Raw genomic sequence first — 15719 nt, 5'->3', positions numbered from 1 at the left:
CAAGATTAAGTTACAGAAAAGCAGGGAGGAGGAGCAAGACCCATGCACCTTTTGAATTAGCAGTTTTTAAGCCTACCAGCCTGCATCCAGCCCCAACCCTCTCCACTTTCAGGGCCAGGCCTGCTCCCCTTTCCCCATCCCCCCACCACACCCCTTTTGGGCTGGGGCTGCTGAGACAACCAATCAGAGTGCAAATAAAGCATTACAGACAGACAGACAGAGGCTTTTATATACACATGCATTTAACCCCTGCCCCCTTCGCTCACTAGGATGTGGGTCCAGCTGCAGCTACCCCCCTCCCCTGCCCAATATGCCGGTGCCCTGCCCATGCCACTGCCCTTCACACCCAACCCACAACCCCCCCGCCTCTGTTGGTGCCCCTCACTCCCCAACCACAGCGTCCTGCCCCCCAGCTCTGCCAGGGGGGGAGGGGACCCAGGTCCACAGCCCCATCCCCCCAGCTGCACCCAAGCCCTGGGTGCTGCCTGTAGGAGGCAGCAGCTGCTGCAGCAGAGCAGAGTATGGAGCCTGGCTCCCCCCCTTCCCCATGGGTGGAGCAGAGCCTATGGTGGGGAGGGGCAGGGGTGGGGTGGATGCAGTCTCCCCACTGTGGGCTCGGGCTCCCAGCCCCGCTGCCCTTCACCCCATGGCCTCACTAAGGGGGCCTCAATCCCCCCTGCAAGGAGCTATTCTCCAGGCTACCTAGCGGCAATGTGCATGTGTACATGTGCACATACACAAAGTACCCCCCCTGCTGATCGCCCTCCTCCAGCTCCTCCTAATCCCTTGCAGGCTAGAACTCTGCCAGCCTGAAAGGGAAAACCCACCATTTCCCTCATTTTTCTCCATAAAAAGGAGAAAATCCAGGTTTTACCAAGGTGAACAGAAAACCTGGATCCCTGCTAATGATATTAGCCTTTCAGAAATATACCAATACTAGTAGTTTTCAGATTTTAGCTCACTATTTAGTGTTTACTTAAAGCAAATATGAAACTCTTCCAGCAGACATAAGTTTCCCATGAGCTAAACAGCTGCTAATAGCAGTAGATAATACTAAATCCAAGTACCTCAAGTCCTTTTCTTACAGAAGCTGCAAGACATTTGTAGTTTACCTCCAAATTTGTACTTTGTGCTATTTTGTGAACTAAATGTATCTGTGCATTACGTGTTGTCTTTTTTTTTTTTTTTTTAAATAGATCTCTTTAGTTACTCTATTCTAGGCCAGTGATCACCCCAAGCAGCTACTAGAGAGGGTCAAAACACTCAAAAAAATTAAAATAATTTAGAAATCAAAAAAGCTGTGAAATTACTTGACTTACTGCATACTTGCCCGTCTCTAAACACTCTCATACACAGCATTTAAAGAATCACTCCGATTTATCAGGCAAACATTGTTAACCAATAATAGATTTTCCCATGCTAATGTGTCATTAAAATCAGTGAGAAAAATCTTTTAAAAAATAGGTACTTAAAAGTAATATATAGTCATAGCTTGTTTATTAGCTTAATTCATATCACTTTGAAGATAATGACAAAGACAATCCCCCTGATATACCCAAAGTACTCTGGTGACATCTTTACTGTAGGGACATGAGGGAAGGAAACTCTAGAGAAGTGTCACCAAAACTTTAAGAACTTCCAGCCCTTCATCAAAGCAACTCCGGAATAATCCATCCAGCAAATTTATTTCCTAGACACCATAGTGAAAGTTTGCAATGGCCACATCGCCACCATATTGTAACAGCAACTAACTGACCAATACAGCCATTTTCATACCACCAGCTTTTATCCTAAACATACCACTTGATACATCATCTACTGCTAAGCTCTAAGTTACACCAGTATCTGCTCTGATGTCACCAACCAAAACGAGCACAATAACAACATAATCCCAAAACTGTAGCCACTCAAGCCAACAACGCCAAACTCAGACCTCACTCTTAGTTACAATAATATCAACCCCAAGATGAGGACAACAGACCTCCTCTGGTTGTCACCCCTGGTCCCCAGCTTCAATACATCATTAATGAACTCCAACCCTATCTGGAAAAGGACAACCAAAAGTAGCCATGGGTGACAAACTTGCCTTGGCTTACAGACATCCCCCATACCTCAAAGAGCATCTCTCAAGTAACTGGCTGGTTACCCAAGTCACTCTCAACAAGGCACCAACCCTTCCAACAAACCCAGATGCATGCTGTGGCCTTTCATCAACACAGGCCACTTCATGATTGGACTAAATAACAGATTATAACATCCAATGCTCATTCACAGCATGTCTACCAATACCATATAGGTCATCACCTACCTACAGTACTGTCTATATTGGATAGATAGGGCAATCCACATGTAAGAATGAACGAACACTAATCTGAACACCAGTAGCTCCAGAAAGATGCACAAGCCCGTGTCAGAACACTTTAACATCCCTGGACAGTCCATCATTTTTCTCAAAGTAACTCTTCATAGACAACAAAACTTTAAAAACAAGCTTGAATGGGAAACTGTGGAGCAGGAAATCACAGGCTGACTGTGTTAAGTATAGTCTAAACAGGGATGCTGGAGTCCTGTCTTCTCAAACTTTTGGGACACCTTTGTCCCTATGGGTCTATTGCTTGGTTGCCCCTCCCAGAAGTGCTCCCCCTCCTTCCCTCATCTTTTCATATCAGTCTGTCTATTTTATATGCTGCTCAGTGCGACTCCTTTCACAGCATCGGGCTCAAGGACAATTATTCTCTCTCTCTCTCTCTGCGTGAGTCTATAAGGTGCAAATCCACCCTGCCTTAAGATGACTTCACAAACTTTATGCAGCCAAAGATGACCAAATATATCTGCAGTATTGTTCTTTGAATAAGGTATGTCCACAGTAAACATTAAAAGCTACTTTAATAAGGAATAGCTTTCATCTTTTGATGCACATCAGAAAACAATGCATCTAAATCTTATGCTTTGTTGGAGACATCCAACAACCACACATGAATTCATTACCTTACAATAGGACAATAAAATTTCTAAACAAGGCAGTCAATTAATTAAGGATGATTTGACAAGCAAGGTTAGTTACCTGTTAAAATGATGCCGACAAAGATCCAAGCACAGAGGAAGAGGTTTCCTGTAAGAGGGCTATAGGCTGATGTGAGCTTTCCTTGAACCAGTGTAAAAAGAATCCCGAATATCTGTAAGATAATTTCAGAGTATTAGTCTCATTTAAAGACATGTATTTTTTTATTTATGAAAATTCAGATTAGTATACTGGTCATATAGTTACAAGAAGGAATAGTATACAACAAATAGTACAACTAGCAGTAGCCAAATCTACACTCTTTTAAACACTGCAGCAGAGCAGCTTCAATATTGTACAACAGGGCTATCAAACTTCTAGGAAGCCAGGAGCCAAGTGTCCCACACGCTGCGCCACAGGCCCCCTCCAGGACATGCAAACACTCATACTGCAGGTGCCCCCCCGCCCCCCGCAAACCCACTGCATTGTGTACCCATTCAGTCCTAGGCTCACCCTCAGCTTTCAACACTGCGCTGCTCTGCCCTGCCTTCCGGTATGTGGGGACAGGACATGAAAGCCAGAGAAGAGAGCAGCTCTGCCTGCAGCCCAAAGACCAACAGTTGTACAGCTCTGTCATTATAAGCATAAAATAACCTGTGCTGAAGCATTAAGGAGTCCTGATGAAGTTCCTTCTGATTCTGGGTATGTAATTTCCACAGCAAACTCAAAGCCAAGAGGGAGATAGCCAGTCATGAAGAAACTGCCAAAACAGCAAACAAGAGTATCAAAGATGTGGCTGAGACAAAAATCTGAACAGAACTACTAGGTTCAAGTCTTCTGTATTTGCTTTCAAGACGCTATGTAAAACTCAGTACTCAATTCTGCCCTTCTCCTTTCTTAAAACTTCATTTTAACATCTCCCTCCTCTTTCCTGATCCTTCCCACCAACTGATACCAGCCCTAAACACATTTATCCAGGCCTTTAAGCCACCTCTCTGTTATTCTCAACCTTTTTAGCCTCAAGGCACCCCTCCAAAAATGCCAGCTCATTTTCACTCATGTTTTGACTATGGACAAATAGTCCAATAGAGCAAAGAAATCAGAATTTAGTTCTGCTGCAAAGAACTCAGAAAAGTCAGAATGGTTTTAACAGTGGATTTCCATTTTAAACCTCTGGGTTTAAATCTTGTGAATCATAGCACCCTGATTGACAATCACTGCTCTACAGAGAAATGCACCCCCTTTTTTGCTTTGGTCCAAAAAAGCCACTTCACTTCCCTTACTTAAGCAAGACATAAGTAGTCAACTTGGTCTCTTAATTTATTTAAGCAAACAGTTCACTTATCAAAGAGCTTGGAGAAAATAGCTATCACCAGAGAATGCCTTAGGAGTATGGAATTCTACCTGGGGAATGCTGTTGCACTGGGGAAACTCAGGCAACAAAATAACTGGAGTGGGGAATGAAGTTTAGTGTACTTCAGTTTTTAAACTGAAAGTTAGAAGACTAACGCAGAAGTTCACCATAAATATTTTTCTTGTATATTGATTGCATCCTTTTGTTCCACCCTTCTTAGCTTTTCCAAACTATATACTTTGGGACAAGGACTTCACCTTCCTCTGCATTTGGGGTATGCTGAGAATATTTTAAGTGCTACCAAAAGATAAATCATAGACAAATCAGTGAGCTTAGATTCAATCCCCTTCACTTTGGTTTACACAGGGCCTGTTCCACAGCCCAAAGACAAAAGAATGACATGTCTTTCAGCAGGTTTGAATCAGGCCTATAAGGCAGGCTCAAGTATGATCTCTTGTTATAGCAGTAGACAAGAAAATGTGAGTGCATGAGTATAAGCATGTGAGTAAATTCACAGGCATCAGCTGAGTTGCTCTAGATTTCTGCTGTTTTAACAGAAACAAGAACTTGCTTCACCATTTCTATAACAGAAGACAGGCTGCATAACAGATTTATGGGGGTTGTCCTTCAGTGAGAGAGACAACAGCAGATTAGATAAGTCTCAAATATTGCCTAAATTAGGATCACAATAGGCCTTCCCTTTTGTTCCTTACCCAAGTACTCCTCCGGTCACAAACACTACCACGAGATATCCAAGGTTGAGGGTGAAAGTAAATACGATCATTCCAATAAAAGAAAGAATGTAAACCATCAAAGTTGTCTGTCTGCAAATAAAATTCACATGTTATTAAACAAAGAAAGTGCATACTGCCAGACATCACATATATCTATAGGACTCTTGTCTTTACTACAACTGAAATACCATGATTTTTTCAAGCTGCTTGAGGCAGTTTTGACTCGGAGATACCATGCAATTCAGGGAGAACCAGACCCTCCCCTACCCACTCTTCCCCCCCACCCCTCATAGAACAGGAGTGCTCCCCATGGGTCCAAAAATGTGGCAGCTGGAGAGCACTGGCAGGATTAATTGCCACTTCCCTGCTGCCAAATTGTCTGGACCTGTGTGGAGCCCAGAAGACCAGAAAGTATGGTACCGTGTGCTAGATCAGGCAGTATGGGGCAGGATCTAGGAGGTGCCCTGCAGATACGGCCTGCAGACTGGCCCTGTGCCATTCATCCAGCCCATAGGGACAAAAGATTAAGCACCACTATTATATAGTACCTTGTGCCTTGAATAAAGGGGCTGAGTGCTTTGTTCAGATAACAAATCAATTACGCCAGCTAGTAGCTCAAGGCCCTTCTATTTCCCTTCTTTGTTGTATCTCCTGAACCACACTGCTGAAGTGTATAACAAGCCATAGCTCCAGCACCCAAGCTGAACACTGGTACTAAGAGCAGTTAAAATTCAATTAAGAAACAAAGACAAACAGGCCCGGTTAGAATGCATTACTCATCTTAAGGACGATTTTGATTTCACTATTAATTTAAAAAACTGTATTAATGGTTATAGTCTGAAAAACTGAGACATGAAACTCACTGGTTAGAAGATAATCCATATGCAGGCAAGCAACCACTGAACAGCTTAATATCCATTAGGGCTATTAAAAGTAATATCCACATTTTATAAGAAAGAGTCACTGAAAGAAGAACTCTACCCTAGGATCAAGAGTTCTTGGCTGGGAAGGGATTAAAAACAAACAAACAACAAAGCACAAACCTCAAAAACTATACAATTCACATTTGCCTTGTGCAATTTTGCAGTGTGCCACAGCATGATACACAACAGAATTGTGTCCTGTAACAGTATTCTGTCCTGTGCATACTACCCGAATTGTACAAGGTTCGGGCTCGTTAAAACAGGAGATGATACAAAAATTGATCTCGCAATTAAACTCTTATTTTACAAAATGACAATAGTGTGGGACCTGAGCCTATGTTCTCCCAGAGAATGAATCTCACAAGTCCGAGTTGGAATAAAAGATCCTGGCAGTACCACCTTCCCTCCCATTCAGAGATGTCTCTCCTATTTTGCTAAAATTGCACTACACATGTTCCAGGCACAGAAAGTGACAAACACTCCTTAAAAGTCATCATTCCCTTACTCCCTGCTAGTGCGGAGCTCAGCCCAGCTCTACCACACTTCTGGTGGGCAGAACCCAATGAGAGAGTTTCAGACTGTAACCAGAGTCTTCATCACAGCATTTCCTCGAAGCTGATGAAAGATCAGGAATATACTTTATTTAGTCATCAATTAGTTTCTCCCCTTCAGTCATACACATTTATTTTTTTGTTTTGTTTTAAAAAGTGACAAAATAGAGCATTTTCCCAAACAGCCTTGCATCTGCTTTACCCTTGCCCAACCCACTCATCACCACTTACTTGTATGTTTTTGTGTAATCCAGCCACAAACCACAGATTATGGAACCAACCATTCCCGCTACTACCAGGGTCAAGCCAATCCTCCCAGCATTCACTTCTTCTCCCTTGCAACAGATATTTAGATACTGTTTTAATACATTTACTTCTATTCAGGGACTCTGGCTCAGTCTTCTTTAACTATCATAAGTACAACATCAACAATTTATCATTCAATATCTATATGGCATAAGACATTTTCAAAATACAAAGGAAATGCTGAATCCCTACTCACTGAAGCATTTCAGACATACGGAACACCAATTCTACATGCCATCCATACAGTTAAAGAAAGGCAAAGGAGCCAAGGGGAAAAGGTGAAAGAAAAAAAAAATACCACTTACTGGATAATGAGTTATTATCATTTGGTTTAATAATGTGGAAATGGAATAAAACGCTCCCGTCATGATACCTAAAACAAAAAGACAAGGTGATGTATGCTCTATACTATACTGTGTCATAAAAATAACTGTCAGAAATAAGTCAGATAATATTTTTTTTAATGAGTGGTTCTCAATCTCAACCTAAACTCAAGGTACCCCATAGTAGACTCATGGCACCCTTTGGAAAAAGTGTCTTAGTTTTAATGCCATGGCAGAAAAACAAAATGAGGGCAAGGGGTACATAGCAGGATGCCCTGCTTGTGCCCCTTGCTCCCCACCCACAGCCCCTGGCCCCCCACCCGGGCTCTGTGGATGCCAGCAGCTACTCCGGCTCTGGGTAGCTGCTGGAGCCTGGGCTGCTCCAAGCAGGACTTGCAGCATCCCAGCTGCCTGCTGGAAGCACCCTGGGATCCCGGCTGGCAGCAGCTCCTGAGAGCCGGGGCAGCTCCAGTCAGGAGGCTCCAAACAGCTGCGCCAGGCTCCAGCATCAGCTCCACACCAGTGCATGCAGGCATGCCTTGGAGCGGGCGGTGGGGGAGGGGCCTGAGGCAGCACAGCCCCAGTCTCTCCCCGGCTCTCGGCACAGAGGTGATAAGCCCAGCACAGTTGTTTGTAGCCAGCCCGGGCTCACAAGCAGCAGGCTGGCTACAAACATCTGTGCTGGGCTCATCACCTCTGTGACAGGAACAGGGGAGAGACTGGGGCTGCGCTGCCTCAGGCCCTGCCCCCACTGCCCGTTCAGAGGCGCGCCTGCATGCACCAGTGCAGAGCTGGCGCAGGTGTTTGGAGCCTCCCAGCTGCAGCCACCCCGGCTCTGGGGAGCTGCTGCCAGCCGGGATCCCGGGCTGCTCCCAGCAGGAAGCTGGGATGCTGCAAGCCCTACTCGGAGCAGCCTGGGCTATCGCTGGCAGCAGCTTTCTGGAGCCAGGGCTGGCTGCGGCATACCAAGCAAAATGGCATTACATTCCAAGCTTGGCACGTGTGCCAGGGGTTGCCGACCCCTGATATAGATAGTCAAGCTACCAGTCTGATATCTAGTTACTGCACACATTTTTTTATTTCTGTTTCTATGCATATCACACCTCCATAACCTGTCCTCAGGCTTTCAGAGATCTGCTTCTGATAAGCCACTATTTGGCTAAATGAGGAGAATTAGGTTGACCGGTTTGGAGATCCAAGTTCACCAAGCCAAAGATGGACACAGGCAAGTGAAAGCCCTCACATGTGAATGTTTTTCATAACAGTAAGGGCTTTGTTGAACATTACCCTTATGACATCAAATCTACAGACTATGTGGTCTCAAGTTGGAACATGCTGTGTGTGGTCCCAAATTAAGGGTCAATACAGTCTCTGATCTGCACAGCACTGACTTGCTGCTAGAGTGCTGTAAGCAGGGGTGTGGCTAGGAGCCAGGAAACCCTGGCTCTATCCCTGTTGAGTGTGGGAGGTGGAGCAGATAGTGTAGGCAAAGGGTGGGAAGTGGATGCAGTCACAGGAGCATGCATCTGGGAAGCAGAGAAGTGTGGGGGCACATGTGCTTCCTTGCACAGGATCCCCACATTCCTGCCCTCAGATGGGCTGCAAAGTCATACAATACCACTTACCATAGCTTATTAGCAAAAGCACAAAAGGAACATTTCTGAACAGGTTAATTATTGACTGCTTATAGGAGTAGCCCTCAGGAGGCTGGTCCCGAAGAACTGCTTGAGCTTGACTTGGAGGATATTTAGGCCTTTCCTTAAACACTGTTGGAGAAAAGAAAAAGCATTTTAACTTCCCCACCTTTACAGGTCATGAGTTTTTATTTGAAAACATAAAATATTGTGGTCTAATGGACTTTATGAAATGGAGAGTCTTGCTCATGCTTTATAAGTTGTCACAATAATCAGAGAAATCTGTCTCTCTTTTCAGTTTTTAGGTGACTTGAAAGTTCACATATGGCAGGGTAAATACAAGCCCTTGTGCTGGACCAGATAGTCCAAACTGCAGTTGGAGTCCCCAGAGATAAGCAAACAAGGGCATTAGCACCTCCCTAAACAGATCTCAAGCCACCCACACTTCAATAACATGAAAGAGCTCATGTCTTGTAATTTGAGCATTAAGACAGATTCGCACGGAGATTCTTTTTTGCATATTGTGCAATTTCTAAAAAGATTTAAACTTCCCTTACTTTGCATACCCATCAAGAGAGAGAGTCAGATTACTGCAGCTCATTTGCCTTTTTCTGATTGACCCCACAGATAAGCAAAGAACACATTTAACTTGTGAAAACTTAATCTGTGTTATTGTCCTTACATTAGAGGACTGGCAGAAAGAGAAAAAAGTGTTTAAACTGTTGATGGCTCTTCCTCCTCCTCGCCCCCTATTTTGTTCTTGTACTGGAGAGGAAGTCTGCTCTCTTCCTTCAAAGCCTCTTTGCACCCTAGTTAGATAAGAGATATCCCTTTTGGTTAACATTGCTAACAACTGACACATTCAGAAAAAATAAGAACTACTCAATATTTTCAGGATAAATCAACTGCTTTATAAAGTAAGCAGAAGTTAGATGATCTACTCTTCATCATAAAGTATTTCTGTGTTCTGTTTCCAGAAGCCAGAAGAGGGTCATCTGCCTCCTTTTTTCAGCTATAGGAGCAGAATAACTTTTCTGCCTCAAATCTGCACCATATAGGACAAGGGCAGAAGATTTAAAAAAAAAGACACGCCTCCCTTTGTGGAAGACCTGTACAAGACAGTATATGGACAAATGTACAAATGTAGCGGCTTCAAAAAAGGAGCAGAGGAAGATGGAAGGAAAGTGAGGGAAGCTGGGGACTGCCAAACAGGTATTATGCTGTAACCATTACCTGTGCATGAGCCTGCAGCAATATGAAGCCTGTGGCAAAATCATCCCAGCTTCAAGCAGCACCGAAGTTGGGGCAAGTTTTGCTACACTTGTATGGCTACTAGCTCCTGAACATCTAAAAGTTACAACCTAACAGCTGCTGTAGTACTCCAAAGCAGCAGCTCCCCCTCCCCTTTTGAAGCTAAGTATATGATTATCCATACCCTCCATATACTATTTACACCCTGATTTACAGGGCATGACTTTTGTATACAATGCCTCATGCAGATCCAATAGAGAAGGTCAAATGTCACCCTCCAATGATTAAAGATTCTACATTATGCAAACAGAAAGGTATACAACAAGAAGAGAATATTGTGGTACTTAAAATTCCATGCTTTGGTACAGGTTTCTCTCAAACTTACCTCTGTGTTGCAGAGGTAAGGGGAAGGGGGAATTGTGGAAGAGTATAAAACACTTCTGTTCAGAAGTTGAATTAGAAGTTGGATTTTTGTAAATGTATCATTAGCTACACTCTGGGATTTGTTTAGGGATCCTTTGGATAAAAGAACAGGGGCTTCCCAAAAAATGTGTGGCCTGCTGGCCAAATGCAGCCTGTAAGCCCTTTTATGCAGCTTGCCACCCAGGACTGCCCCTCTGAAATGGCCAAACTCCTGGAAACCCTGACATTAACATATTACTGAGTTTTGTATAACGATGGCCATACCGATACCTCAGTAGTCCACAAATGTAAAAACATTATTATAATTGTCCACATGACAGTCAGCTGGGTTTGATGATTTACCAATACTTTCCCCTTTGCATTTGGGGATAGGATGAGGGCATAGAACCAAAATAGAAAGTGTGTAATTGCTCTGCGAACAAAGCCTGAACACAAAAATGCTATTATAGACTTGTCTTTCATAAAAAAAAGTAGTGTTTCCTTAATGTAGGGAGGCAAACAGGGTCCAAAAAGAAAAGCATCTGATTCAATAAGGCAAAGGACTGAAACGCTGTTGTAGCTGCAATGGTCCAGGAACTGTACAAGCACAACAGGGGGTTTTCTGTAATCTTTTACTTGACCAGGCTAGGGATGCACCAATAGAGATTTTTGGGGCCGATACCGATAGTTGATTTTTAAGGAGGTATATTGGCCAGTACTGATCCAACTTCCGATATCAGCCCAGCAGCTTGGAGAGTTGCATGTAGCTGGTCAGTCTGGTATGATGGAAGGGGAGGGGCGAGGGAAGGGGTATGGAGGAGTGCAGATCAAGGCCCCATGGTGAGGGAGGAGTGCGGCTGGGGCCCACACTGCTCTTGACGCTCATCTGGGAGGGCATGCAGGGGGGCTTGTGCCCCCAGATCTGTGTGGGGCGGGCTGGGAAGTGCCCCTCGTTTTACGGACTACAGAAGGATATGCAGCTTCATGGAACAAGCTAGAACAGAGCAGCAAGTGTCCCATGATCCAAGGTGATTTTGATTTGCAATATAAAACAGAGCTGTCTGCCTGGACTAGCCAGTGTGAAGATGCTTAGAGTTCTCCTGACACATCCAGAAGTTGTACCACCTGACAAAGTAAAGCAATCAGAATGATAACAGGTCTTATCCCCTCTAATTATGAATGGGCATAAGAGACCCAAATAAAGTAGGTGAATTTTGCTGCAGTCCAACAGGAACATTTCGCTTTTCTACCCTGAGCTTTACATTTCTACACCTGGAACTAGCCACGAAAGAAAAAGAAACTGAAGTAGTTCACTGGGGCCAGGTGGCTCCCAATAACTTCAGCTCAAAGTGTTCAGTGCTTTGAGGTGCCCCAGTTCAATATTAGTGTAGACAGAGCTGCAATGAGAAGTGTACTTTGACAGTGTAGTCTTTTGTTCGGTAAACTGGTACCATCTAGACCAGCAAAAGCACTCTTTCACTGATAAACCTATTACACCAAACCTTTTGTTTTAGACTAAATACAAGGATGTTTAGGTCATATGACAACCCACAGACCTTAAGAATACAAAATTCCACAGTATAATCTAAATGCTGGCAAATACCATTGTTTGTAACCAAACAAAACCTTGAGGTGAATTTGACTTGCCTAGATACTTGCACAGAGCTTGATGTAAGCACTTCCTAAACACCTGCCCCTGCACGACTTACTCTGAACAAGTGGTGAATTGACTCAACAAAAACAACAAAACAAAACAAAAAATTATGCTATATTTTTGCTTCAAAACCAAAATGCAAAAGAAAGACAATTCAAAACTGCAATTTGTTCTGACAGCAGCTCTAAATTTCACTAACTGCAGCTGTTAAGTGTTCTGTTCACATATTTCTTCTAATAAGTTAAGGATAATAACTAAGTCACTTACCTACTCCTGTTATTAAGAACAAAATTGTAGATACAACTGCTGTTCCATAGAACATGATGCCGATATTATGCTGCATTAAATCAATATCATCAACTGTATTTGGAACCAAGACTGGTGGTAACAGAAAACCTATTGCAGTACCAAGCTGTAAAAAGAAAAGCACAAGTACCATTTTCCTGTGAACATCAGCTATCAAAACGATAAAGAGCCCTATAATGTTGAACAGCACAGAATGGTATGTACAGAAATTACAAAGAGAATGCATTTCTGAATGCATTAGTAAAGTAATAGTCTGAAATTTTTACTGATGTTTAACAACTAATATTTTCCCACTCTACTTTCCTCCTCTTCATTTCTGAATTCAATTCCAGTGCTACCATTTGTAACAAGAGACATTGAAAAAAGAGTCACAGAGTTCTCTTTTCATGAAGAGAATTCCACATGAGAACATTATCATTTAATGCTCACACTAACTTGACCAGCTGTCCTGCAACTGACTGTATAGGACATGTGAAAAAGTACTCGAGTTTCTTATAAGCTAGTCTTTCTTCCCTTTGCAATCATAAATCGGCATTTGACATCACAATCCTTCTAAAGAAACAAAGTTCAACATTAAGGTTTTTACCACAGGACTGATCAGGACACAGGAGCAAGCAAAATGGGAATGCCTTCTAAGAAATACCATTTTTATTTATTATCAAGCATGGAAAAGAGAGTTACAAAAATGTAAGAGTGTTGGATTTGTATCTTGGGTCAGTTTCAATTCACCATTTGCTTTTGTATTCAAGAAATTGGAAAGATGAGACTTAAAATCTATATACAGCTGCCTTATATAGATCTGTAAAACTAAAGCATTTGAAAATTTTCCTCCAACAGAATAACAGCATAAGCTTCTTTTAAAATGCTCTCCATTGTATTTCTGTTACTTCATCCAAACATAGTATATTTCATCAGGAAAATGTGAAAGTGTCCTTTAGGTTAAAAAGACCATAAATTATTTGAGGCATTTCCTATTACAAGGGCATCCAAAAACTTTATCAAACAATTGGTAAGGGCTAAAACAAATAAATCAAGCACTCAGGAGTTATAAGAATGCTGGGATTCAAGCTGCCTGAAAACTTTCTGCCCTCCCCCCCTCCAACCATGCATATGCATTATGCCACACTAATTATTTTTACCCTGCACAGGACTACTGCTTCATTCAGTGCACAGAATGGACACAGCACAGTGCAGAAATCATTTCCTTTCATCTTTTTCACTCAATATGGGGTTTAAAGCACCCCCCCATCCACACATACACAATGCACTAAGCACAGAATTAAGAATTTCTTTAAGCTACATCCATTCTAGTATACATTCACAAACAACACCCCTCTGTCATCTCCACTTCACAGAACAAGGAGACGAGGCACAGAGATAAACGCTGAAGATGTAAACTGATTTTGGACACCAAAATTAAGGGCTCTGGGCCTGTTTTGTTTTGGGGGGAGGGAAGAGGAAGGAGGGAAGGGTACTTAGCACTTCACAGCACTTGAACTATGGAAAAGAAAGCTCCCAGTTGCAAAAACTGAACACTTCTGCAAAGCAAACTAGTGGTTTTCAGGAACTGCAATATTTGGCCAACATAGGGTTAGTGACATGTAAGCAAAAAAAAAAAAAAAATCACAGCCCTAATTAGTAGAACTATGTTTGATTTAAGTTATATTTGTACAAAAATCCTTTTGCCAGCATAGTTTATATTATTCAGGGAAGTGGTTTAACTAGAGAGGAGTTAGTGTTGGTCTAAAGTCAGGCAGAAGGCAGGGTAGAGTTGCACCCTATAGACAAACTCAGCTAAGTTAGTCCAGCAGGCAACAACCTTTTTAGACTGCAGCCCTAAGTCACCCCATTCTGGTCAGAGGCAGTTGGACAGAGAGGTACTAGAACCCAGCTGCCACTGCTACTCTTCATGGGAGAGCACCCACAGCTGAAGCTAGAGGGTGCACCAATACATCGGTCCAATATCGGATCGGCACTGATATACAGAAAACTGGCTGTATTGGAAATCGGCCCGATGCAGCTGATAATTTGGCCAATAAACGCGCATGTGTGTATGCGGCATGCAGGCAGTGAGGAATGTGGAAAGCTGCGTACAGCTAGTAAGTGGAAGGGGAGGGGAAAGGGGTGTGGGGGGGCAAATCAACACCCCCCCCATGGTGGGGGAGGGAGAGAATGGTGCTGCCCAGCAGGGGTGGGACAGAGGATGGAGCCATGGCTCGTACAGAGGGTGCAAGGAGGGGCTCCCACTGCTGCGTGCGCCACCAGGAGGGTACAGTGCAGGGGTGCAGGGTGCATGCCCCTGGATCTGCGTGGGGCAGGGCAGGCAGGCTGCAGCTGTGGGGTGGATCTGGGGCTGCATTGGGCTCTTCTTGGTGGGGGCAGGGCTCGGGGTGAGCAGCAGCAGTGCTGGGAGGGGGGCTATGGCAAAATTTGTGGTGGCTGCAGCCCCCCCATACCCCTCTCCCAGCACCGCCACCACCCGTTCTGAGCCCAGCCCCAGCACACAGCTGCAGCCTGCGCCCCCACCCTGCACATCTGGGAGCACCCCCCTTCCCTCCTGGGGTGGAAGCAGCAGTGGGAACAGCCCCCCCAACCCCTGGACAAGCCGCAGCTGTGTCCCATCCCCACAGCGTCTGCCCCACTCGCTCCTTCCCTCACCGCGGGGGGGCATTAATCTCCCCTCCCTTTCCACCACAACAGACTTACCAACTGTGCTCAGCTGTATTGGAAATCGGATTTATATCAGCCGATAAGCCTCCTTAAAAAAAATTGGCTATTGGTATCAGCCTCCAAAACCTCTATCGGTGCACCCCTAGCTGAAGGCCCCACCACTGAAAGCCAGCAAGCCCACAGGTCAGATTCAATGGCTCCACAGGATGGCCTGTGGGCCATAGATTGCCAACTCTAAATTAGTCTTTACAGTGCAAGATTAACCTGCCTTCTGCTTAACTATAAAAAAACTATAAGAAGAAATCCTTGTCTGAGCTCAGAACCCCCAAGAAGGGCTATGAGAGCAAACTGTTTGGAGTGTATGGGTGCCAAACAACGCAGTTAGTGTGCAAACGCCTACAGATCATTCACAAGATAAACCCAAAGATGCCAATAGGAATTTAGTGTTGAAATATTTTGACCCACTGCAGTCTTTCAAAGTGCTTTCAGCAACAGAAGAATTTCTCTGGTATTTTTCCATGGGCAAAAAGACTGGAATTTTCCAGAGTGCCTTGAGTCTAAAAAGTTTTGAGAAACACTCTTTCAGCAAAAAAAAAAAAAAAAAAAAAGG

At 43.8% G+C, this 15719-nt stretch overlaps 1 protein-coding gene across 1 annotated transcript in view; it reads right to left on the bottom strand.

Moving 5' to 3' along the window:
- Nucleotides 1-15719, bottom strand: part of FLVCR1 (feline leukemia virus subgroup C cellular receptor 1) — a gene marked incomplete at its 5' end in the record, with an annotated part of 44093 nt that overhangs the window by 22067 nt on the left and 6307 nt on the right. Inside the window, 7 exons of the mRNA XM_019515903.1 lie at nucleotides 3065-3176; nucleotides 3656-3761; nucleotides 5069-5179; nucleotides 6795-6898; nucleotides 7175-7242; nucleotides 8818-8958; nucleotides 12401-12545. Of these exons, the coding sequence (XP_019371448.1) occupies nucleotides 3065-3176; nucleotides 3656-3761; nucleotides 5069-5179; nucleotides 6795-6898; nucleotides 7175-7242; nucleotides 8818-8958; nucleotides 12401-12545 (787 nt within the window). The remainder of the gene's footprint in view (nucleotides 1-3064; nucleotides 3177-3655; nucleotides 3762-5068; nucleotides 5180-6794; nucleotides 6899-7174; nucleotides 7243-8817; nucleotides 8959-12400; nucleotides 12546-15719) is intronic.

Source organism: Gavialis gangeticus, unplaced genomic scaffold (genome assembly GCF_001723915.1).
Source record: "Gavialis gangeticus isolate Ggan-Ray unplaced genomic scaffold, GavGan_comp1, whole genome shotgun sequence".
In the NCBI taxonomy this organism is placed as follows: Eukaryota; Metazoa; Chordata; order Crocodylia; family Gavialidae; genus Gavialis; species Gavialis gangeticus.
This window is presented reverse-complemented; position numbering and strand designations above follow the sequence as displayed.